At 31.5% G+C, this 27277-nt stretch overlaps 1 protein-coding gene across 10 annotated transcripts in view; it reads left to right on the plus strand.

The window, feature by feature from the left end:
- Nucleotides 1-27277, plus strand: part of LOC145284754 (PTB domain-containing engulfment adapter protein 1-like) — a 361348-nt gene that overhangs the window by 313424 nt on the left and 20647 nt on the right. For all 10 annotated transcript variants that reach the window (XM_080133714.1, XM_080133717.1, XM_080133716.1 and 7 more), the window contains 3 exons: nucleotides 11508-11579; nucleotides 18791-18889; nucleotides 19155-19292. In XM_080133714.1, the coding sequence (XP_079989840.1) occupies nucleotides 11508-11579; nucleotides 18791-18889; nucleotides 19155-19292 (309 nt within the window). The remainder of the gene's footprint in view (nucleotides 1-11507; nucleotides 11580-18790; nucleotides 18890-19154; nucleotides 19293-27277) is intronic.

The following is a 27277-nucleotide window of genomic DNA, read 5'->3' on the forward strand; positions in this document are numbered from 1 at the left end:
AAATAATTGTTAATACTTTCTGCTTTTTTTCTTACATCGTTCATTTCCGTATTATGTTTAAGTTATTTTAATGGAATTTTCTTACAAATAAATCAACCATGAGAGCATTTTACAACGGCGATTTACCCACCGCCTTTCCTTTTTTACATTTCCTTCTCCGTTTTTTAATACACTTAGCACCTTTTTTTTTTTAATCTACACTCTTAACATAAATAAATCCGAAAACATTTTCTTGTAATTTTTTGTAAAACCTTCATTAAAAATATAACATCATAGTACGTTTCTGGCGTCCCAAATCAGTACAATAACTGCATAAACACACATTCTTTCCATCAATACTTTTTATAACTGTTTATTTTTTAAACATAATCTCCAATCTTGCCCCAAAACTATAAGAGAATCATTTTTTTTATGTAACAACATCCAAAGTCATTTCAATGATCAATTTGTGTAATTTACACACAAAAAAAAATTAATTAGCCAATTGGACAGAGTTATCCACCTTACACTATTAATAACCATGGAACTAATGTGGCCCTTTATAACTAGAGGGCGTGATTAAAATCTTTATTTTTTCTTCTTCCAATTTATTAAAAGTCGTCTGCTTACATTCTTATTGACAATTTTCCAGTAGCTGATTAACCTTACCATAGATTGGCATACTCCTGTATTTTATCTGCATGTGCCAAATGGAAATCCAGATCGGTAAATGCACACGGTCATAGGTAGTCTAGAATATATATATATATATATATATATATATATATATATATTCCAAAGTCTGTATGAATAGAAAGAAAGGTTAAAAGGTGTATTATGTAAAATTACGTTAATGGAAGTGTTTCCAAATCTCTAAGGGTAATCCTGAAAGGATTATGGATCAAGAAAATCAGCAAGGACGGTTTTATTAGTGTTCTGGAAGCATCCTTAATCTTATCTAGGTATTTTCAGTAGCATTCTAAATTAGAAAAATGAATGTAAGATGTTACATTTGGTAAGTGGTATGTAGTAATCCAAAAGTGCTCAACATTCTAGATAGAGCAGGTGTGCTTGAAAAAATCCTGTCTTTTAACTCATGTTATCCAGGATCCATAATAGTAATAATACAGTATTATATTTGTTAAGTGGTGTAGTTTGTAATTTGATTAGCTCCAGCCAATTCTTATTTGCAGTTTCTCTCTTACAGACATGATGTTGATAGTTTTAATCTATTTTATAAATACTATTATGGTATGTGTTCTTCAGAATTGTCTGACCCATCCCTGCTTTCTTTGTTCCAGCTCGTTTGGTTTGTTGGTCTTCATTAATTTGCTGTTCAGATACTTCATTGCAATAGATTCCTATTCCAATAGCTTCTTTTCAAGAACTGCAGGTTGGCGGAATTCTCTTCCTGTTGATTGTTTTCCTCCTATCATAGTCTTTGTCTTTTCAAGACTAAAGTCAGTAGGCAAGGCATCTTCGTGATAATTATCTGTAGATCATGTTAGCACCTTACATCAAGTGGCTTCATGCCTTACCTAGAGCAATTTCAATAAAAAAAGAAGTTAATCCAAAGTGCTAAATATCCTACGTAGAGTAGGTATGTTTATTCGACATTACTCAGGAGTCATCAATATCTTAAATAGAGCAACCTACATAGAGTAGATGATTTTAAATGCCATATTACCTAAAAGAAAGTTTTTTTCACTGTATTTTGTTATTATTGTACCCCAGAAAAATTATTCTGTATTACTCAGGAGCCAGTGCTCATTATCCTAGATAGAGTAGGTGTGTGCAATAATATAGTAGTACATTTCTTATGTGATAATATGCTTGATAGAGAAGGGGAAGACAAGGAACTCGGCATAAAATAAATAAAGGTTTCATTATATTATTAAAAGGTAGCGGGGAAATAATAAACTTGCCGATGCCAATGAATAAATTCAAACAAATATGCATTTAATTATATCATATATTTTTTAGAAGAGGGGGGGGGCAATAAATTTAAAACTGAAAAAAAAAATCTTCAATATATTAAAATGAGAAAGCTGTTGACTGGATGGAGGCGAAAGAAAGATGGAAAAACGGGGAGGGGGGGAAGAGGAAAAATAGACGTATAAGTAGAGAGATAGGAGTTTTATTTAAAAATGCTACATGCACTTTTGTTTTTTATGGTTCTGGACAACACCCGATAGCCCTATTAGTATATACAATTTTTTCTTTAATAAACGTTAATAAATATGATTTTTTATATATTTTGCCAAGAAATAGATTTGTTATTTGGGATCTTGACCGCTTTAATTATGACTAATACTTTTATATAAATTTCTTTTTAAAGGTTAACACATTTCAACAATGACTTCAGTTTAATTCCATCCTGAATGCAAAGGTCATTCTACTTCCCAGTGAGGTTATTGTCTGCTAAATTCATGGGATTCTAATACATTTGCAGTTCTTTCGTTATTTATTTTATTTTTTTATTTTTATTTTGTTTTTTAGTAGATAAATAATAAGAGAGACTAACAAAAAAGTTTTTCTTTTTGATATTGTAATTCTATCGTTAACAATTTCAACCAAGTTTTATTGGAAAAAAATATTTTTAATAACAAATAAATTAGTAAAATTGCTTCTATGTTTGACTACTAGTGACTCGTTGGGTCATAATTATTACAACAATTTAGCTGAAAATTCATAAACTGTGACATATCTGTTCTTAGAAATTCTTGCATAACTAAAAATAATAAGTTTCTTTATCCATAATGATAATATAGAAGTAAAGCGACCTGTTATTTTGCTATCTAATTTACATGTGTTTACAGGATGTATGAAAGCACTGTAAATTAGCTGAAAAGAGAAAGTCATTCTTTCTCTAAATACTCAGAGACATTAAGAATAGTAGAGAGTAGTTGAATCAACAGAGAGACAAGCAAGATACATAAGAGATGAGCGATTTGTTCAATTAATTGTAAATTATGGTTAATTAGAACGATTAAAACAGATTTTTTTCAATCATAACTCAATATGTATGTATCTCTGTGATTATATAAGACCGTAGAATAACAAACGTTATTTAACACACATTTAGTATAATAATAATAATAATAATAATAGATGATACATATTTTTATAAAATGCAACGAGTGATAGAATCTTTATTTGTTTTTAAGCTTAATAAAGGTATTAATTTAACAGAAAATCATTATTGTTGATAATCAATAGAATGTTTCCTACTTAAATTGTTGCAGTTTCCTTCTTTTTTAATCTTTCAACTAGCATCACTTAAAAATTATACTTAGACCCAAGTTAATGGTATAAAACTCCTGCAATTTTTTTTATTGATGAGCATCTAAAAAACAAACTAATAAAAAAAGATTAGCACAATCCCATTTAAGCATTTGAAAATTTTTTTCATTATCTTTTGTTTTTTTGTTATTTTTTGATATGTCGACTTAATTTCTAGTGAGTTAAGATATAAAAAAAAAAAAATCCAAGATGTCAATACTGTATAGACAATCGATCCATAACGATGAAATTAGTCAATATTATTAAAAAAAAAAAAAAAAAAAAAAAAAACAAATCTACTTACACTATTGATTAGCTCTGGTAACTTGTATTTCCAGTAATTAATCATTTAAAAGTAAATAAATTCTGGTGTTTATTGTTTATTGAGCGATCAGATTATTTGTTCACTTTTAAAGATTTCATAAAAGATTCAATTATTTTCACTCTAAAATTGTTGTAGTAGCTGTAACAAATTGTTGAATAGTTCATGCAGGGATGTTCTTTGCTTTTTAGTGTCATTTAGCAAAGGCAAAACTCTGTTTTTTTTTTGTTTTTGTTTTTTTGTTTTTTTTTCTACAAAATAACTAGGGCTTGGTATATCATAACGTTCGTCCGCAGCCGAATTTCCAGTCTAGACCAGAGGTGGGACTGCAAACGGATGAATGCATGCTGGGTGCTATTGATATGTGTGACGATGTTTTGCCTTGGCACTTAAGTTAATTAGAATTTCCATTCCAAGTCAACTTTTTATTGAATTTGGTTTTCTTCATTGTAAAAGAAATGACAGACTAACTTTTTTAGTTTATAAATCAGATATTTTCTATTTTCATATTAGGATAATTTGACAATTTTATGATTCAGTTTTTATCTTTTTATATAGCTTGTTTCTAATTTTTGTGTGATTAATACACTACAACATACGATTGCAATATTGTATTCTGTTTTTAAGCAAAAGAATTTGTATTTTTGGTCAATTTTATAAATATTTAATTTGATCATTATCTTCATTTTGCTTAGTGTTGTTTCAGAGGAGGAAGGATAAGCTTTTCTGACACTTGTTAACGATCAGATTTTATTTAATCAGACATTTTTTTCATGCACCAGTTTTTGCTTTGGATTTTATGTCAGATATATTCTGATTGGCTAATCAATGTACATTTAACCAATTGCTGCATTTCTTCCAAATTACAAAATTAGAACATTGTTTGGCGTAATTACACTGAATTATTTTATATATATATTGAATTATTTTATATATATATAAATAATCAATTGAATACTCAGGAAGATTTGAATTTGGAATTGCTATTTTGTGTAAAATTTAGAAATATTGAGAATTTTTTAATTGTGTAATTTATATTTTTTCTAATAAATATTTAATGAAAAAACGTTTTTTTGTTTTTTTTAATTATATAAAATATGTCTCTAAATAGAGGAGAAAAAAATTATAAAATAATGTTCAGTTAGTAAAAAAAAAATGACAAATATACAAAAAGATCTAATTATTACATTGAATAAAAAATTATTAACATAGCAAAACAATGATAAATTAGCAAAATAAACTAAATCTGTTTTATTAAAAGGCTACACAGAATAAATCGCATTTACCACTGATAAATTCTGGAAAGCCTTAGTGTTCAACTTTGTCCTATTTACTTATGGGCAAAGTTAGATAGAATTCTGTTTCTATTGTGGGAGACCTTCAACTCTCTCAAAAAGAGCACTCTGGATTTGGACAAACATAAAAATTGTCCTAGTCGAGAAAAATTTCTCTGCTGGGATGGGGGAGGGACATCTGGGTGATGATCAATCTTACAAATAAGAAAGTAGACAAAGGTAAAAATTCAGCAATGGCAAAAGAAAGAAGACAAATGCAAACGCATAGTGTAAAATAGAAGTTGTATTTAGCAAAAGTACAAGAGGAAATAACAGAAGTATTGGAGGAAGAAAAGAATATCTGGAAGGATGGCAGAGATGGAAACCGGAAAGGCTGTAAAGATAGGAACCTGAAGGATAAGAATGACATCTCTTAAACATGGATGACAGGAGAGGCTGGATTGACAGCAAGGATGACTCTGGAATCTAGATAGAATGACGTCACACAGAATTTGATGTGGACATCCACGTGGATGTGGCCAAGAGCTGGATGCTTAGGAACAGGTTAGGGTGTTTATGGGAACTAAAAAGAAGCTGGAGCAGATGCTGCTAACAGGAGCAGGAACTTGAGAGGCAGGCTCAGATAAAGTGTGCACCTCGGGGGAACTAGACAGCAGCAAATGGTGAAGATTTGATTGCATTGCCATTTCTGAAAGTTGCCCTGAAAATGACAGTTTGAGCACATTTAGTAGAAAGTAATGATTGTTGCCCTGAAAACCACAGTTTGGTTGCTGCTGTCTTTTGTTTCTGGGCTTGACGATTTATCTCGGTTGGAGGATAGGGGGCTTCTGACATACGCACATACCCTAACTCATTCTATTAAATGATGAAAAATTTGCCGGATGTATTTCTGAGCTATGATCTTACATTTGATGATTCCCACCAAATAAACAATCGGATGTTAGCTGACTGTACTTACATAATTCTCAGCCATTTCTTCAAGTCTAGTATGTTGGTTTAGTGTGAGGAAAAGTAGTTTATGACCAGCAGAAAAACAACAAATTCTGTATCTCTCTTCCTCCTGACTGTGGGCGGTACATATACTACACTTTGATCCAAACTCTGAATGAGTGTACTGATCTTTAAAATGTAAATAAATGCAAATAGAAACAATCTCTTATATTAATAAAGTTATCAGAGAAGATCTCACATAAACAAAACTTAGATAATTATATATTGATTTTAGTTTTAGTTTTTATATTTATTGAAATCAAAAATAAAGTAAGGAAAAACTAAAACGATTTTTTTAATTATTTCTTTTTAAATTGTAAACATATATATATATATATATATATATATAATTAGGCTTTGAGGATAGAATGAGTTAATGATTTTAATTTTTAATAAAAAGATGTTCGATTCATTTTGGCTATAAAATGAGTTTAACCAGCCTTAAACTGAACATAGTTTCAAATCTAAAATAAAAATTCATACATAATACATTTGTAGGTTAATGTCCCTAATTATGCTGGGTTAAACAGAGCTGAGGGAAAAGATAATGAAATGCAAAAGTCTTGTGTTTGACATGAAAAGAAACTGGAGTCTTGGGAAGATCTTTATCATTCCAGTAATTATAGAAGCAATCGGATTTAAGAAAATGAATTTCAAAAACTTCCTGGTAAATATACCCGGTGAACCAAGTGCAAGAGAGATTCAAATAATTGCTCATAAACGGACAGTTAGAATTTGATTGGAATGCATGAGATAGCAAGTATTCGATAGGATACTCCATTCCCAGAACAAAAAGAAAATTGAAAGAGAAAAATTTTCAAATTTGAAAATTCTTCTAGAAGAATCCGTTTTTTTTTTCTTTCTTTTTAAATGGTTTTCAGTATCTACTTTAAGATTAATCTGAGTAAAAGTTGCTTTGCCCGTCAAAACAATGTGTCGTGAAAATCAGCTGAAACGATTTAGCAAATTGAAAAACAATATGCCATGTTGAATTAATTTTCAAACATTTCAGTTTCGAAAGTCAAATAACACTTTGCACAGATGAAAAGCAAAAGTAATTTGGAACCGTTTGCAAAGATGTAATCATGAAAAAATCCGTTTTTCATGAAAATATGAGACATAATTTATGTCTAACAAACCTCAAAAGTTAAGCAATGTTGAGCCTAGTTAATATGTACATGGAATATCAGGTGCCATAAGTTTGATTATAAGCTAAATAGTAAATTTCACGAGGAAAGATATGATTCTATCTTTCTCCTCTGTGCATTAAATAGTTGGGCAGATCTGACTCTTAATCTGTACTCCTCTTACCCCTCCAACGATGTCAAATGAATGTCACCAAATTCAGTCATTGTGAGTCCCAGTTAATCTCTTGGTGCTCAGTGGTCACTCTGGCAAAGGCCCTGAGTGTTGAAAGGTTTTGTCCGGCAAACTATTTTTCTCCCACGTTGTAAAAGATCAAAAGGGCAAATCGTCCGATATTGACTGCCAAAGACTATATCACTGGAAGGCAAAATTCATTTAAACCAAAAGAAGAAAGAATAACATTTTGAGAACTGGTATTTTTGGATAACAATAATTATTTGTAGAAGAGTCATACACTCTTTGCAAGTTTCAACTTGGGCTCTTTATATTCGTTTTTGGATGGCACCCTTTGGTCGGTTTGAGCAATTTTCAAGTTTAGTTATTAACCCTAAGTCTGAGGATTAGTTTCTCAATGATGTAGCATAGTCATCAACCCTAATTTTGAGGGTCAGACTTTTAACTATGTGCAGTCCAGTGATACCCTAAGTCTAGGTGGTTATACAAAACAAAAATAAAGTGATTACGAGTGGTTTCCTCTTTTTCTTAATCTGTTATACATTTATATGAGGGTTATACCAAAAGTAATGCCTCCTATTTTTTTTTTTATTCTGTTCAAATGGACGAGAGGAGATTGCAAATTGCATTGCTCTAATCACTGAACTTGTGCATTCGTGATCTGAAAATATGTCACCAGTTCTTTACAATATTAGTGTTGGGACATAGAATCAGGAAATGGAACTTTGGGGGTCTCGGAATCAGCAAAGTTTGAGCCTCATTTCCAATTCCAAAAACGATTATATTAATTTTTTTTCTTGACAATAAAAATGAAACGAACACATGTATGTATTTATTAGAAGATTGTTTATTTTCACTATCAAATTAAGGCTTACGAAAGCAGGAACCCCATTCCCAGGTTTAAGATTGACTTTTAAAAGTAAAAAAAAAGAAAATCAAATCAAATAAAACTGAAGAATTAGTTACTTCGCACTTACCTTTGCTCCTCCCTTTCTCCTAAGAGGATGATCATCAAATAGCTGGATTGGGGTGGGTTCACAGTAAACAATAGTGTTTACAAAGGAGAAAAGAAAGGAGTTTTGTATCTTCACATGAGTGGGTTTAACATTAAAATGGATGAATTTCTGAGGTTCAAAAAGATTGTATTCCCATTTCCTTACAATATAAAAATAATAATAAAATATGAAAATAAGATTTTATCTTTTTTGTTTCATTTTACTTTAGTCGAAATTCTCAAAAATCAAGGGGCCCTTTCCTAGGAGATAACATTTGATCTCTATATGAGATACGTAGATTTTCGAATATTACAGTTTTAGTTTATCTTTCAAACGTTGAGTTATTAAAGAAGTTAGTAATATTAATTTTCCTCTCACTTAGTGACAGGTTAACTACGTTATAGTATATATTTCTTTTGGTCTCTTGGTCTTACTAAATTTCAACACAATTCATTTAGCCTAAGTATTCAGCTTAGTGTTGTTACCTGAGGTAACAACACTTAGAGAAGGTGCACCTTGTATAAACCAGTGTAGAGTAGCCATACTGAGGCGATTTTGAATATTTAGTCAGGGTTTACTTGTACAGCAAAGTATCCTCATGCCAGGTTGTCCTGACAAATACTTATACAGAGAGACCTTAGACACTCGAGTACAGTGTTTAGTAGGCATTAAATTCTCTTATATATATATATATATATATGTGTGTGTACAGAGTAATCTCTTAAACTAATGAACAGATCATTATGAATGAATTTTGCAATATATATTAAAGACCATGAACACATTATTTTTTGTAAATGTTAACATTGGTGGAGGTATATATATATATATATATATATATATATATATATATGACAAACGTCCATATTCTAAATTTCAAGATGTTGTTCGTCTTACCATTTATTCCTTTCAGCATGTTAAAATGTTTGATTCTTGACAGTACTGGTTTCATAACACAGAAACGATCATATAATTATATCAATTTCATATTTTCCGCGCTGACTCATCAAAAGAATAAGAACTCTTTAACTTTAAGAAGAAAAGAATTCTGGCCGGATTACGTAAATCTGAAAAGTAGTTTCTTTGTGTTTTATGATAGTTATGCCATCTTTGATTTTTACATATGATGTAAACATATATATAGTCTTGGAAGTTTAAAACCTTTACAACTACTAAAAAAAGATGTCCTTTGTTAGAAAAGTATCTTGTCAGTAAATCAATCAATTTCTTGCATCACTGAATAGTTTTACTTACCCAAACAAACAATAGTACCAATGTTCTTAAAGGGATCATCGGTTGTTTACCATGAAATACTGTTTTGTTTATTCTTGACAAATGGGCACATTTTTTTCTAAACTTTACCATTTGAGGATGTCCTCCCTTTAACTTTGCACACAACCTCAAAAAACTTAAATATACTGGAGATAAAAGAATTGTCCTACATCAAATTTTGAGTGAAATCGAATCCTACATTTTTTTAAAAAAGGATTTGCATGCACAAGTGAATGTAACATCTTAAACTATTGAACTTATGGAATATATATTCTAGGCAACAGGACAGGATGCAATTTAATCACATATTTTAAAACTTAGCACATACCACCAAAGAAAGGAAAAAAAAAAAAAAAAAAAAGACAAGACATTAAAATTAAAACTAATGTCATATTTATTGCTTATACCTGTGTGTGTGTGTGTGTGTGTGTGTGTGTGTGTGTGTGTGTGTGTGTGTGTGTGTGAAAAAAAAGGGTTGTTGGTGTTATACGGCATTCACCCTAGGCAAGTTGAACCTGCTTCCTCTAAAGGAGAAAGTGTCAAAGGAATATTAAATTCACATGGTGCTCTTTGTTTTTCTTTTTTTCTTCTTTTTTTTAAAGGCGGCGAACTTTAAAATAATATCACAAAAATTATTTTTTATTATACAAATATGTGGTTTATTCCAAAGATTAAGTTTTGTCATTTATAATTTAAATACAATTTCAGCCATATACAACTTGCGTGTATATATGGTATAATGTAAAGGTTCAATTTTCACAAACTATACACAATTTTGACAATAACGCGTCAAATGTTGTCTTCCAAGTGGTTTATTGTCTGGTTTATAAGTGTAAACATAGGATTTTACATTTCCCAAAGAAAATAATCTGATGAGGTTAAATCATATGAACGAGGTGGATAGTTAACAGGTCCATTTCGTGAAATTATTCATTTATCAAATGTTTCTATCAGTAAATTGATCATATGATTTGCAATATAACCAATAGTTTCCAAATCTGTAATGAATGAAAATAAATTGTCAATTCAAAGTTTTCCGCCTCTAAAAAAAAAAAAAATACCTAATATATGCTTTTTATACTTTATTATTGTTTTATATATATATATGTGCATATGCAATAATTTGTGAGGAATGTACATTTAAGAATTTTTCTCATATCATTATGCCATAGCTTAATGAAAATATCAACTCATAACTACTTGATGCCTTTTTCTTTTTTTTTTTGGCTAATTTTTGATCCTCTAAAAATGTAAAAGAAGGAAAAAGGTGAAATCTACTTAAAAATCTTTAAAAAATGCGTGTTCATTAGGTTCATTCTTTTCTTTGAACTTTCCACAATAAGAATGAAACCCATTTGTTAAGTATTTTTTCTTTTTTCTTTTGTATCTCGAGTATGTATCATTAATTTTCAAGTGGCTCTTCTTAGCCATGTCTCGGCGTTCTTTTCTTTACATGGCACTGTTCCCAGAATTAAAGTGCTCATACTCCCGCACCTGCGTCATAGCAGAAAGTCTAAGCATTTCTATGATTGCATCTGTTCTGGCAGATGTTATTCTCGTACATTCATTCCTACAATATTTTCCTACTTTCTTATATGTTAAACTGCCAGTCAATACTTACACTCAAGCTTACATGTTCATTATTTCAAATGAAAACATTTTAATACTGAAAAATGTTACCTTTTTTTTTTTTTTAACAACCTATGGATTTTTAGTTTATATATGTGACCCCATTATTTATATTCTTTCTCTTCAGGCTACTGTCCTAATAAATGTTATTTCTGCTATATTTCTGACAATTTATTTGCAGCCCTTTTTTTGATGCACCATTCATTTATAGTGATATATTTTAATAAAGAAAATTAAATGGCACTGCCCAAAACATATAAGTAGAAATATCATTGTTAGATGTCTAAAACTAAAAATAGTTTTTGTTTTTTAAGAAAACTACATAAAACATTAAAAAAGAAACTTTTAGCATAAACTTGCAATCTTTTTATGCTTATTTTTTTGTTGTATTTAATCAATTTTTCAAATTTCATTTTTTCCCAGTTTCTTGGAGAATGTGAAGTAGAACAGCCTAAGGGAATCGACATTGTTAAAGATGCTATTCGAAAAATGAAGGTAATTTTTGTTTCTTCTAAAATATTTAAATCATTGCAGTTGCAGAAATCAGAGTTTTGGAAGCTTCATGAATTGTATTCATTATGAAAAAATTTAAGGCCTGAATTTTACAAAAAATGAATGCAAGATTCTAGGAAGAGTAAGCATAATTTTGAATACTGCAAAGTAACACTAGTCTCTGACTGACCCTTGCTGTATGACAAGGGAATCAAGGGAATTATAATTAGATGTTTGCCAAAATGGACATCCTCCAACAGGAGAGGAGATCATTGTATGTCATTTGATGCACGTTTATATGATGCAAGTGAATGTGCTAGCACTGATTGCTACAAGATTGAGGCATGGGGGTTGATAGAACCTATTCTCTGAAATGGAGGCTGTTATTTCCTTCCTTATAAGCTACAACAGATATTGGAATCGTAATAACACTATTAGATAAAAGAATATTCAGTTACACAATAAAAAAGAAAAATTGTTTGCACTCTATCACTATCATTGGCTCTACACAGTATTGATGATGAACAAGAACGTTTGTGGTGGAAATTTAAAAGACATCAGTTGGACTTATTCATTCAGTGTTCTTTCTCATTCAGTTTTTCTTTACACTAGCAATATTACACCATTTTTTTCTTTTAGATCAAATAAACTCAAATCCAGCATTATTGCAAAGAGCATAAAAAACAAAGAAATAGTTTTTTAGTTTTTTAAAATTGGCCTATTAGAATTGGACTTATGACCATTCAAAGTATCAAAAAATGTGTGGTTCACTGGACATTTTGCTTTAAGTCAGTCCTATTCAAATGCATGACTGAAAATGGATGGAAATTTGCACAATTTACAGACTAACCCATCTTTAAAAAGTTGCATCTTCAGATCTTTTTAAGATGTTATGATGAAATTTTGAACATGTTATCGTAATACCATGAAGGTTCAGTTAGCTTCATTTATGACCATCTCACTTGGTAACTTATGGACTAATTAGCATATTTCAGTTTCATTTTAACGGCTTTAAGTAGAAACATCATAAAAACAGCTAAGAAAAATGGTAAGTAATGCTTTATCATCATAGGAAGTATTATTTGTTATTATCACATCATGAAAAATTCAAGATGGCGACCGGGAAATCTAAAATGGCCACCACGACATGGTTCAAAGAAATTATTAACAAAATAAGGCTTGTAGCAATTTAATTAAAGGAAGTTTTGTACAGATCATAATTATGTTTTCAAGTACATTAAACTAATTAGCATAATTAAGTTTCATTTTAATGGCTTTAAGTAGGAGCATCATAAAAAGTTTAAAAAATGGGAGGTCAGGCTTTATCATCATGCGAAATATTATTCTGATGGATTTGTCATTACAGTGTGAAAAATCCAAAATGGCAACCAGGAAATCCAAGATGGCCACCATGACACAATTCAAAGAAATTATTAACAAAATATGGCTTGTAGCATATCAAATGAAAGGAAATTTTGTACAGATTAAAATGATATTTTCAAGTAACTAATTAGGATAATTAAATTTCATTTTAACAGCTTAAAGTTACTGTGAAAATTATCAGGTGAGTTTCTATCACTATTTTGTATAATTTATTATTTTTAAATTATTATTGAGACTTCAAGAGACATTGTGGCCATTTTTTCTTCTTCTCATGTAACGCTCGACACTACTTATTTTGTGAACAGAATAAACATTTACAACACCAAAAATTTATCGAGGTAGGTAGAAGAGTATCTTGCCTTTGGCAACATTTATTTGTTAAATATTTGTTTTTTTACCACTTTTTCATACCTCTGTGGATTGTAAAACAAACCCAATAAAAGTTATTCTTTTACTTAACTGGATAAGTGGTTTGTGTGTTTTAACTCATTTAAAAGCATAGTCATTGTTGGTTAATCTTTTTCAAAGAATTTATTTTAAAAAAAAATATATGATAAATGTGTAGTTTAGCAGCATAAATTATTTGACAGACAAAAATTATAACAACTATTTATTTTTATATAAAACATTATTAAATCCAAAGGCTTAAATAAAACCAGAAAAAATTTCATTTTTATTATTTTTTCATAATTTTTATTAGACTAAATGTACAACATTTGAGGTCGTCATATTGATTTTAAAATGTGGCTTTTCTAAGGTTTGACAGATTGGCCTTTTCAAGGCCAAATTTGGCATTTTTTACACTTTTACAAAAAAATATGGCAGCCAAAGGTTCCATGAAAATTAGTTGACGAACACTTGTTTACAGATTTTTTTGTCTGCGCCATGATGCACAAAAATTTTCATGTTTATAATCGCTTGTCAGTATTTCTAACGACTCTAGCATAAAACGTTTTTATCCAATTCTTTTCAAATTTTAGGACAGAAGAAATTAATATTTTCGTTATTAAATAGCGTTTGAACACAGTTTCTATCTTTATTTATCTTTGTATTATGAAGCGTCAACTTTGAGATATTCTAATTTTTGACTGGAAAGACGAACATGTGTTCAAATTCTGTAGCAAAGACAATTCTTTTTCCTAATTAGCTAAAACAACTAGAAACGTCATGATGGGTACAACTTCCACTACGAGTATTTATGTGAACACACTCCGACCGCTTATTTGCAAAAAGTGATCTACCGCTAGCGGGCATGCTATGTTGGCATGTTTCGTCATTTATAGTTGGATTTAAATAGGAATTTCTTCGACTATACAAATCTCAAAAATATTAAAATATCATTTTAAAGTAAATTTTATCGTAAATCCAGTTATATAAGTTTTATTTGGATGGAGGTAGGAGAAATATACTTATTACTGATTTAAAAACTATGAGTGTCAAATTAAGTAGCAGTGTGCACCTTGTCCAGCGCAGAAAGTTATGGTTTCTGGTATTGCTAATTTACATTGCAACAATGTTTCAGAATTAGGTTACATTTATAAATAAAAGTAAATATTCACTTTGTTTTTAACATTTTAGTTAAACAAAATCAATTGTGTCATTGAAATCTATTTTACTGTAATGAGTTAATACATTTAATAGTTAAGATATGCTGATTAGTTTCTTGATACCAGGATCAAAAGGATTACTTTAAGCTTCATAATTAATCTAATTCTGCTAACTTTTGACTCTTGCGATTATTTTCACAGCAGTTGTGGATGGCTAAAATTTCAAGATAGGCATTAGGAATTAATAGACTTTTCACCAGATTATTATTATTATTAACAACAATGATAATATCAATCTGAGAGTGTGAGAATTCAGCTTTTTTTAAGCAATGCAAACTGAAAGATTAACCTTATTGAGTTGGTGTGCTAAAAAGATTCAAGAGTGTTAAGATCAATACTATCTTCTGATGTATTAAGTGTTCAGAAGAATGTTGAAGATGTTTTATATCTAACTAGCGGGAGGTACCCAGCATTGCCCGAGTGTTTAGAGGTGTATGTGTTAAAAAAAAAAAGTTTTAGTACGAAGGTAGGATTGAACCCCCGAAGCCTTGACACAGAGGTGGAAACAAAAGCCAACCACTTAACCATCTCGGCCACGAGTGAGAGAAATTGGTTGGCATGTTAACTTAAGGGTTATAAAGTGAGCCAAATAGATTTGATTGACAGGTAGCCGCTTAATGAGGTCATCGCAGGAGTGTTACGATGACGTGGCAGTATTTTATTTACTGCGGGCAGCTTTTTGGGGTTTGTTTACTTTGTTTCAATGCGGGGCAGTTTTTGCTTCCCCAAAATGATGGGGGCGGGGGGAAGCAGCTCCCTATAAAAAGGGGATTGTCCAAATTGAATAACAATTGTCTGATATAAAGAGTTCCCCTTACATTGATCAAAGCTGATTGCTTCTGGATGTTCCCCAGTGCGATTACCAGGAACAGTACTCTATCTTTGAAGTAGCTTCGGTTTTATACAAAAAAGCTGAACGAACACAAGACAGGCTGAAATAGCAAGAATTTTGTAAAAATTGACGTAAATAAATCAAGACGCAATGCGCGTTCCCAAATCCTAGATATTATTATCTAGGGGGTATATAAAAACTTCTAAGCGATAGTAACGACCCCGAGACCGTCAGCGAAAAAAGCCTTTTTTGGACATACAAAAATGCGCACGCTGCATTTGCCTTTTATATATATAGACTAGCTGTCCAATTCACAGGCATTGCTCATAAAAATTAAGACCCCAGGAAGTCTTGCTCCTATCTCTGAACCTCATTAAACAATTTTTTGTTTAGAGTAAGGTTTAAATAATTGTGCCTAGATACAAATACTAGAACAAAGAGAAACAATGCTAATTTACACAAAAATTAAAATATACATTTTTTTAGTAATGAGCTTGGACGATTTAAAAATGAATATAACACAAAATAAATTTCCAGAGCAGATAGATTTTAGGACTTATAACAAATTTATTTTTAAATATTGACCATTGGGAGGTATTCTACTGAAAATAAACGTTAAAACATGTTATATATAAATTGCATAAATTGTGGAGTCATAACTTTTCTTTTTCCTTTAAATTATTAAATTACTATCCCATGTCACTATTTTATTATTTGTTTATTTTTTTTTACCACACAGAAGTGGTATGTTTATAGAAGAACATGTCTTATTTTATGACATTTTTTATATGAAAGTTTTATAAGGAACATTTACTCTGCTAATTTGTTTGGAAATTGCTACAAGAAATGAACATGGATTGATTGGAATGCATTCTATTATTCCTAGAATGTAAAAACTGTTGTTTTTGATGGAAACTTACACATTAATCATCATGATGTTAATCCTGTGAAAAGCAAAATGAGTTGTTAAATGTGATTGAAGTTGATGAAGAAAGAAAATACGATTGTTTATATAAGACTAATTTAAACGAGTATTCATAAATGCTTCTGTCAATAATGTCAAAGAGCACATAGTGTTTGAAATGGTGAATTTTGCTATTCTCCTGACTTATTAACTTGATATATCTAAAATAGAACATTTCACTGCAGTATGTCCATGAAAATCGATATTTTTATAGGAAAAATGGAATATTAAATAAGCATCTTTAATTCACACAGCATGACCTGGGAAATTTTTTTTTTATATAAAAAAAAATATATATAAAAAACTATAATAATAAATCTAATGAAAAGAAAGAAAGAATAAAAAAATATGAATAATGTGACTCTTATCAACCAATTGTTTTATTGGCTCCAAAGACTGCTCTGTGTTCACTGTTCCATCAATCGAGAATGTAAAAGAAAGTTTTTGGAATTGTCATTCAAAATGCCACTACCCCCACTCACCAAAGGAAAAGTGTAAGTGAAGGAAGCATCCTGGTATTTAGATTGTAAACGTAAAGTAACAAACGATAGCAATATTGGAAATATGAAATAATAGTTCTACAAAGATACATGTGCTATGAGGATTTTCCAGTGAACCTGCAATGGTAGTAGATTTAGGAGTGAAAATTCCTCAAACTCCCATCAGCAATTAACCTAAATCGATGCTTAAGCAAATGTTCATATGCAACTTTTGGATAGAGCGCTATATTTATCAATGAAATAGGCAAAAAACACTACTTTATTATGAGATAATGTTAATTACTGAATTCCTGAATCAAAAAGAAAAACATGCTGGTCTGTTGAAGCTTATGTTTGCAGCAAAAGTGTGATAAAGTTAATTGATTATAAAACCTTGAAATTAGACTTTGCGTCTATCAAGAAATGTATTACAAGAAATGAAATAGCTGTTTTTAATAGGTCTGAATGTTTAGGTCAACGAACTATCTAACTTTGCATTGAGTTAAAAACAAATGCAAATTATAAGGTGCCTTCAATAAGTTTCCAGACACTTTTATTGATAGTACACACATGAAACTATAGTCTCCTTCAAAGTAATCTCCTTTGGTTGCAATGCACTTGTACCATTCCAACAACTTCTGTGTGAGTGTGTCAATGACCCTCGTCACAGCCTCTTTCATCTCAATTGTTTCATAATGACAGCCTCTCAGGTTTTCTTTGAGCTTAGAGAATAACCAAAAATCACAGGGAGCAAAATCTGGACTATATGGAGGGTGAGGAACTGTCTTGATGCCCCTGTTGGTTAAATAGTCTGTGACAAGGATGAAGTGGTGAACATTCATGCAAGTCTACCACATCTTCAGTTCCTTGCGAATAATTGTGTGTACAGTTCCCACACTGATATCAAACTGTGCACTTATTGTCTCTTTAGCCACATGACGGTTCCGATGCATGAAATTCTTTATTTGGTCAATTTACTCTGGTGTTCCGATTTCCTTACTTCTCTCACACCTCTCATCATCCCTCACAGACTCCCTGATTTTCTTGAATCTCTTATGCCACTCAAAAACTGATACTCAATTCATGCAAGATAGTCCAAAAGCAGTCTGAAGCATTCCATATGTTTCTATGACATTTTTTCTAAGGTTAAAACAGAATTTTATTGCATCTTGTTCTTCTAAAATGCCCTCATGTCTATATTGCATTTTTTAAATTCACCAACTGTAACAATCGGGCTTTAGTAGAGTGCATTCCAATTCCTTTTGAACTTGAAATCATAAAAATTGGTCAGTCATCTTATAGCAATAACATTTTCAAGAGTCTATGACAATTTTTTAAAGCCTGTACAAAAAAGTCTAGAAACTTATTGAAGGCACCTCATAAAATGAATATGAGATGTCCCATATCAAAAGTTAATTTACCTCAGAGCCTCAATGATATAGCAAGTGAATTCACACATTGTTCCATAAAAAGAATAAAGTACATCCATTACAACAAAGATGGTGGATCATGCATGTAGCTGTTCTAAAAAAATGTCATAATTTTTGTCATTGTGCTTGGATGGGAAGGGAAAGATGGTTGCTTGAATTAAAATCCTGTTTGCCTGAGGAATGTTTGCCAAAAATTTGAAATATTTTTAAATTCTTCACAGCTGAAGTTCATTCAATAAGTTGAACTTGGAAGTCCATGTTTGACCAATAAAATCACCACAGCACACACATTTGGAAACATATTCTCAATAAGTTTTAACTTTTTATTGATTATTGTAAAGTTGTTACAGCCAAGTTCAGATTATTACAAACACTATTTGCATATTATAACATTTTTCTGGTGATTTATTAAAAGCAAAAATTCTTATTTTCCCTCTCTCCTCTTTTTCTGTTTCAATATGTATTGTTTTTATTATTGCTAAGATTTAATTGCTGATCTTATGTTTGTTTACTTTTCAGTTTAACAAGCACATAAAGAAAGCTGAGGGTCAAAAACCACCAAAAGTTGAATTAACCATATCTGCTGATGGCGTGACCATACAAGATCCAAAAACAAAAGTAAAAACATTTCTTTTCCTCCTTCATTTTACTTTCAGATTTTTAATTGAAACAATTTTGTTTTATTGTAAAACATGTTTTTTTTGTATACTGATGGTTTCTTATTGATATTTCATATTTGCAAAAGTTAAAACTTTAGTTTTTTTTTTTTTTTTTTTTTTTTTTTTTTTTACTAATTCAAGAATATTTTGTTATGGAAAAGAACTGTTTTTTTGCAACCATAACATTTTCTCCTTCATTTCCGTCTTTATTGTTTTTCCTTCAGATTATTCTGCACCAGAATCCATTGCATCGCATCTCATATTGTGCAGACGACAAATCTGATAAACGCATGTTCACATTCATTGCAAAAGCAGCAGATTCCAATAAACACTTTTGTTATGTTTTTGACAGCGAAAAATGTGTAAGTTTTTTTTTTCTATTTTTGCTCTCTTACAAATCCTTGAGTTTCATATGTCGCTTGAAAGTTTTTATAAAGTTGTGCAAATGTTTTCTTTGTTACTTAGTTATGAACAATTTGAAAGATTGTATGTAATCTGTTTTTGTTACTTTTTGGTATTTTTTTTTTTGTTTTCAAATTTGAAATGAAAATTTTCAAAATAAGATTTGCTATATTTATGCAGACATTAGCCACTCAACATTTTTCTAGTTTATTGATGAAAGATTTGTAGTTGGTCACAATTTAACTTGATGACATTATTATTATTCATGTTTTGTTACTGTTGCGAATTTATAAACCTAGGTTCACATGAAATAAAGATAAACCTTTTAATCTTTGGTAAATGTAGATGTGCAGGCATTATAATTCAACTCAGTGACGCAAACCTGTTACTCAGTTTAACACACAAGGTTTATTCTGGATTGCTTAACCTCATAGGTGAGTGTTGATCGAACTGAGACATATTCACTTTGAAGATGCTACACCTTCCAACACTTCTGCTTCAACTGTAGATAATGCAACACAAGTTTTTCTACAGTCATCCAATCCACTTTATTTAAATCACTCTGTTTTCATTTCATGCGATTAGTTAATTTCTTTTTTGTCTACCATTTAAATCATGCATGATATGTTCTATTATATAAAATAGGCAATATTGAGTTTTATAATTGATACAATTCATGGTTGAATAGCTTCATAAATGTTTAGTTACTGTAAATTTTAAATACTCTTTTAAAACCTTATTAAAATTTATGTAGTGTATGCAGATTGCCTTCTTGATGTTTGATAAACGAGTATAACACCACAAAATAATGAGATTTCTTTTATCTCTTTAATGTTGAAACTTGTTAAGATTTTTTTCATTATTTTAGAATTATATCGTAAATATAAACATCTCTCTTCCCGATGATTGTATGTAGATGATTGCTTGAAATAGAGGCTTTATTTCATCATCTTGATCATCATTTCAAGCTATCACTATTTCCCTTAAATTTACAAAGTGTCTTTATCTTTCATCTTTTTGGTTATTTGGATTCATCGGACTATTGTTTCAAAGTAGCCTCTGACCTTCTTTATCAAATTGTCAAACTCTGGAATGTTTCTGTTGAATTTGGACTTTTGAGCAGAACCCTTTATTTATTTCACGGGGGTAGCGTGATCTTGTTCCGTCAGTCATGACTAGATAGAGGTCCTAAGTAATTTGCGATAGTATTTTTCGGTCGCACGCACTGAGAATTGAGCCTTCAACCTTCAGGAGAATATCACTTTTTATTGATTTTTTTTCCAAGTACTCTAACCACTGCACCACGGGTCCTTGCGAACAATTCTAGTACGAATTTTAGGAGCCTTAAACCTATTTTTATTTCTAGTAAATATCACTATTTATTACTAATTATTACTATATATCTATATTAATGTTTGTTTTTTTTTTGTTTTTTTTAACATCGACTGAAACATTGTGAAAATCACACTCAAGATGAGGACAGTAGTCCGATGAATCCAAATAATTCGAATAACCAATCCTCATCTCAAAATTCAGAAACCTCCTTCTGGTTGTTCAATAGAAATATCTTTCAGCACACCATTTAGGAATGCAGTCCAATTCATATAGCTTTCAGTTCGTGTTTTGTTTCCAATGTAATAAGTTTTCTCTGATTCAAAACTTACTAGGGACAAAAGGTCTCCTCCATAGTCAACTTTGTTTCTGAAGAAATTATTGAATCACTAGTTAATCTCCATATTTCTTTCAGCATCATATTTCATTTTGTACATCCATTTTGCTTTCTATTCATTGGGTAATTCATAAAAGTTTTATATTCTATTAGTATGTAAAAAATCAATGTCACTTTCCATTGTTTTCATCGATTCGTTTTTCTCAGGGTTAGAAAGTGCTACTTTCACTGTTAACGAGTCATTTAATCTGTGAACCATGTAGATCCATTCATCATATTAATCTGTGAACCATGTAGATCCATTCATCATTTAATCTGTGAACCATGTAGATCCATTCATCATTTAATCTGTGAACCATGTAGATCCATTCATCATTTAATCTGTGAACCATGTAGATCCATTCATCATTTAATCTGTGAACCATGTAGATCCATTCATCATTTAATCTGTGAACCATGTAGATCCATTCATCATTTAATCTGTGAACCATGTAGATCCATTCATCATTTAATCTGTGAACCATGTAGATCCATTCATCATTTAATCTGTGAACCATGTAGATCCATTCATCATTTAATCTGTGAACCATGTAGATCCATTCATCATTTAATCTGTGAACCATGTAGATCCATTCATCATTTAATCTGTGAACCATGTAGATCCATTCATCATTTAATCTGTGAACCATGTAGATCCATTCGTCATTTAATCTGTGAACCATGTAGATCCATTCATCATTTAATCTGTGAACCATGTAGATCCATTCGTCATTTAATCTGTGAACCATGTAGATCCATTCGTCATTTAATCTGTGAACCATGTAGATCCATTCATCATTTAATCTGTGAACCATGTAGATCCATTCGTCATTTAATCTGTGAACCATGTAGATCCATTCATCATTTAATCTGTGAACCATGTAGATCCATTCATCATTTAATCTGTGAACCATGTAGATCCATTCGTCATTTAATCTGTGAACCATGTAGATCCATTCATCATTTAATCTGTGAACCATGTAGATCCATTCGTCATTTAATCTGTGAACCATGTAGATCCATTCATCATTTAATCTGTGAACCATGTAGATCCATTCATCATTTAATCTGTGAACCATGTAGATCCATTCGTCATTTAATCTGTGAACCATGTAGATCCATTCATCATTTAATCTGTGAACCATGTAGATCCATTCGTCATTTAATCTGTGAACCATGTAGATCCATTCATCATATTAATCTGTGAACCATGTAGATCATATTAATCTGTGAACCATGTAGATCCATTCATCATTTAATCTGTGAACCATGTAGATCCATTCGTCATATTCATCTGTGAACCATGTAGATCCATTTATCATATTCATCTGGAGCTTTACTAATCTTTGATGATCCTGTAGCCTCTTGTGAATCATCATCATCACTGATGTTTTGATGTTCAGTTTCCACTTCCTCTCTCCCTTATTCATTTATAGATGCTAATTTATTAAGAACTAGAAAGACCCGTGTCCTGGCATTGCTTGGGGGGAAATGTAAAATAATTTGAAAAAGATAAAATAATGGTTTAATTTAATAAATATAAATGTTAGAGGGTAAATAAATTACAAAATTCATAATGGAAGCCATTATACTGTAAATAAATTAGTTAATTAAAATAGGATTTGTTAAATAAGTATTTGTTTTAAATCAAACAAAATAGATTGTCTTGGGTGATCCCCCCCATTGTTTTAAGTATTGGCTTATTCCTAAAAATAAAGATCACTGCACCAAAAAATAAAAAAAGTAAATGTGACCTAAATATATTTGTGAAGCTTTCTGCAGTCAGTGATAGTGAAATCCTTCTAGACTGAGGCACCTGTTATTGTGTTCCCATCGAGTAGACATCTAAAATTACCCCTCACCCAAATAAAAATGTTATTCCTTTTTGTTTTTGTGAAAAAAACCCAGCAATTATTTAAGAATTTGAAGTGAAGGATCAGCAGTTCCACACATAAATTTAATATAAAATGAGCTCATATTTTTGACACTTTCTAGTGTTTTAGAGAAGTTATTTTTATTTATTTTATTTATTTATTTTATTTTAAATTACATTTTCACCCCAAACAAGGCACAATGCCACTTTGATGTAGGAAGCTACTATCAAGGACATAAGTTGCAGTTGTAGGTAGTTAAGCAGTAAGATGTCTGTTCAGATTACACTAGAACTTCTGCATGTCAGTACAGTTGGGGAAGCAGGAACCCAGAAGGGAATTCCAGACTTTAGCAGTTTTGGGGAAGAAACTATTAGAGTAGAAGTTTTCTTACATCTAGAGATCTCTGTGTATGGGTGGAACTTTGATGCTTGTCAGGTTTGACGAGGGTATTTATGTCAAGGGGTATGAGGGTTTGTAATTTGTCAGAGCATCTACTATTAAAATACTTGTAAAACAAGCAGAGGGATGCAACATTTTGTCGATGGGAAAGAGGTTTAAGCTTAGATGACAGCTCAGGACCTATCAGGTTGGTGACTCTCTTTTGAACTCTGTCCAGGAGTGAGAGACTAGTAGCAGATGCACCAGCCCAAATGTGACAACAATACTCCATACATAGGCAAATGGTGACCTTATAGAGGTACAGGATACTTTCAGGCGTAAGTAACTTTCTAGCATGGTAGAGAGAGCCCACCTTCTTCGCAGCAGTCTTGGCAATGCTCTCAATGTATTTGCTCCAACTCCTGTTCCCTGTGAACGTTAAGCCTAGGAGTTTGAACAAAGTACTTTCAGGTAATGTATGTTTAGCCATAACTATTGGTAGTTGCGAAGGTTTCTTGTAATTATTGAAGAAAACAAGCTTAGTCTTGGCAGTATTGAATGTGACCATCCATTTTTTTCCTCATTCCACTACAAATTGGGGGTCTTCCTCTGGGGTTCCGCCATTGCCTTAGATATTCATTCGTTTGTTCATTCGTTTTCCCCTCGTGCCTCTTATAGAGCATAGTGTCATCAGAAAATATACCTATCTCAGAGACAATTTTATTAGGGAGATCATTTATGAATAATTGGAATAATAAAGATCAAAAGATCAACCCCTGAAGTACACCCGAATTTATATCGTGTGTGTGTGTGTATATATATATATATATATATATATACACACACACACACATGATGTATGACCATAGAGGACAACCTGAATTCGTCTCTTATTTAGGGATTTAATTACGTATTCGTCCAGTGATATCATATGATCTGATTTTCCTGAGAAGACCATCATTCCATACTCTGCCAAAAGCCTTAGATATATCTAGGGCTACTACCCTCCCCTCTCCTGCTTTGCCTAGTGCATGGTTTATATGTTCAGGGATTACAGTTATGATATCTGCTGTAGAACGGGCTTGCCTAAATCTATATTATGGGTTGGTCAGAAGTTTAGCAACTACTAGAGCTTGATTAATTATGGACTCAAATTTTTTGGCAAAGAGAGGGAGGAGGCTAATGGAGTAATAATTTAATGGATCAATTCTTTTGCCAGAATTCTTGTAAACTGCTACCACAGAAGCAGTTTTCCAGCAGTCAGAAAAACAAGATTTGTTAAGGCATTTGTTGAAAAGTTTGGAGAGGACTGGAACAATCTCAGGAGAGCATTTTTTTTTAATAGTACAGTCAGGATGAGATCGGCTTCACATGCTTTTGAGATGTTTAGGTTTTTTATGATATCCTGCACCTGAGAAGTGGTGATTTTCAGATCATCTAGTGTAGTGTCAGTCGCAAAGGAAAATTAGGAATGGAGTGGTTTGCTGGGTCCAATGTAGAGATTTGAAGCAAACCGACTGGCAAGCATATTAGCCTTCTCGGTTGCCATGCAAACAGCCTCATGATTGTTTGATTGTGAGGGAATTGTTTATTGCCCATTATTTACAACACTGCTGTAGATTTTCCAGAAATCACAAGTTCCTAATTTCTGTGCATTTTCTGGTGGTTTTGGTTTATTCTCTCTTAGCTGTCGCTATTTCTTTCTTACAATTACTTCTAGCTCCAATAAACTTTTGTCTGTTTGTATTAGACTTATGCCAGATAGATCTGTTGTATACATGCTGCTTTTGAACAATGGCATCTACACAAGTAAAAGTAAACCATTGGGGATAGTTGGATTTGCTATTGTACTTCTGCGTGGAACTAAAAAAATTAATATTTTTCTCTAGGAGAATTCTGTACATTAATTTTTTTTTAAGTGAGAATACTTGATTTTGCAAACCTTGCCAATCAGACATTATTCTCATGTTACCTATGCACATATATTATTCCTTAATTGGAATTCATTTTTGAGATGAGCATTATATATATTAATTTATTTTTATTTCAGACTATTATTCTCATCTTTATTAGTTGTTGTTTTTCATCTTTTATTGGTTTGTTTATTCACAACATTTCGGCCAACTATTCCTCTGGCCTTCGTCAGGTGGTAACCGCGGCAGATAGGAACTTCGAATCTCCTAACTGCATTCTCAGCCATCACTGCCATTCGTAGTTGTTGTTGTCTCACCACATTTTTGGCCAAGTAAACCTCTGGCACACTTTGGGTGGGATTGAAACCGCTATCTTCAGACAATGTTCATCTGGAACTGTAGAGATTCAACGTCTCTATCAACTGAATTCCAATTAAGGAATAATGTATATACGAATCGGTACAGACTCGACTATGGAAGATCAGATAATAAATAAACGTGGATTTATAAGATCAAAGAATCCAACCTTGATCGCCCTTTGAGGCCCGTGGCACAGTTGATAGAGACGTTGAATCTCTACAGTTCCAGATGAACATTGTCTGAAGATAGCGGTTTCAATCCCACCCAAAGCGTGCCAGAGGTTTACTTGGCCAAAAAGTTGGTGAGACGACAACAACTACGGATGGCAGTGATGGCTGAGAATGCAGTTAGGAGATTCGAAGTTCCTATCCCCTATCCGCCGCGGTTACCACCTGACGAAGGCCAGAGGAATAGTTGGCCGAAACGTTGTGAATAAACAAACCAATAAAAGATGATAAACAACAACTAATAAAGATGAGAATAATAGTCCGAAATAAAATAAATTAATATATTTACCTATGCACAGTTCAAACATTTCAAAATACAACCGCCAGATACAATGCGCGGCTCTATACAGGCTTCTTTCTTCAAATTTACAACATGGCAAGGAAGAAGAAAAGAAAAAAAAAAAAGAAACAAAATAACACACTGAAGATGGAGTCTACCTCTGAAATATATTTTGATAAATTTCAAATAAGTAAAATATTTGTTTATTTTCCTAATATTATGTTGTGATTTGGTTTCAAGCACACTTGATGCGCATTTTATTTTATTTAGACAGATATTTACTCATGTAATCTACGCCTCCTTCCTACGTGTATTTTTTTTACATCTTGTCAGTAACCGTCTGCATCAGTGTCCAAACTCTTGTCTTCTCAAATACTGACCATTCTTTCACACTTTTATTCCGTGTGATGACACATTTGTGGGTCCTGCCCACATATCATTTCCAGCCTTGGCCCCTTCTGACCGCAGCTATGAAATCTCATCCTGGAATCATATCACTCCAAAACACACTCTGTGATCCTCTCTGTTTCATACAGAATAAGGTCATCTTAAATTGAACTCCTTCACCTGTGTGAAAATTTGTATGAACAAATGTCTACATCCATCATTTGTCACTTGTTTTTTGATACATTATAAATAATAGATATTCCCAATCTTTGAGTGTGTAGCAACTATTTTTTGCTTTTCATTCTTATGTCAATAACATGATTCTATGAATGTACAAGACTTTCCAAATTTAATAGCTCTAGACACATTTGGTTGTTCATAACATAGTTTGCGTCATACAACCTGAATCTTTGCTGTTTTCTGTCCATCATGTTCAGTTCTATATTTTCTATATTTTTTCAACTCTATACAAAAAATTGATTTTGAGAACTTTGAAGAAGAAAATTCATTTCTTATATTTATGTTTTTGTTATTGAAAATCATTTGTCTGATTCAAATCTCACCAAAGTCTGATTCCATTCCTTACCTATCCCTTCACTGCCTTTGCAAGAAATAAAATTTTCAACTGTGAAGTTAAGTTTTCATAAATCTGTTAGAAAAATAAATGCATCTGAATCAACAGACATGAGACAGATTGAATGAATATCAAGCTAATGTGTGACTTAAATTGTAATTATCACTCACGATTTGGATCGGTTAGAAATCTGCATCTTAACTCTGAATGATTAGTTTGCATTAAGAGTTATTCACTTTATTTT

This window comes from Euprymna scolopes, chromosome 9 (genome assembly GCF_053919585.1).
Source record: "Euprymna scolopes isolate OS-2025 chromosome 9, ASM5391958v1, whole genome shotgun sequence".
Taxonomy (NCBI): domain Eukaryota; kingdom Metazoa; phylum Mollusca; class Cephalopoda; order Sepiida; family Sepiolidae; genus Euprymna; species Euprymna scolopes.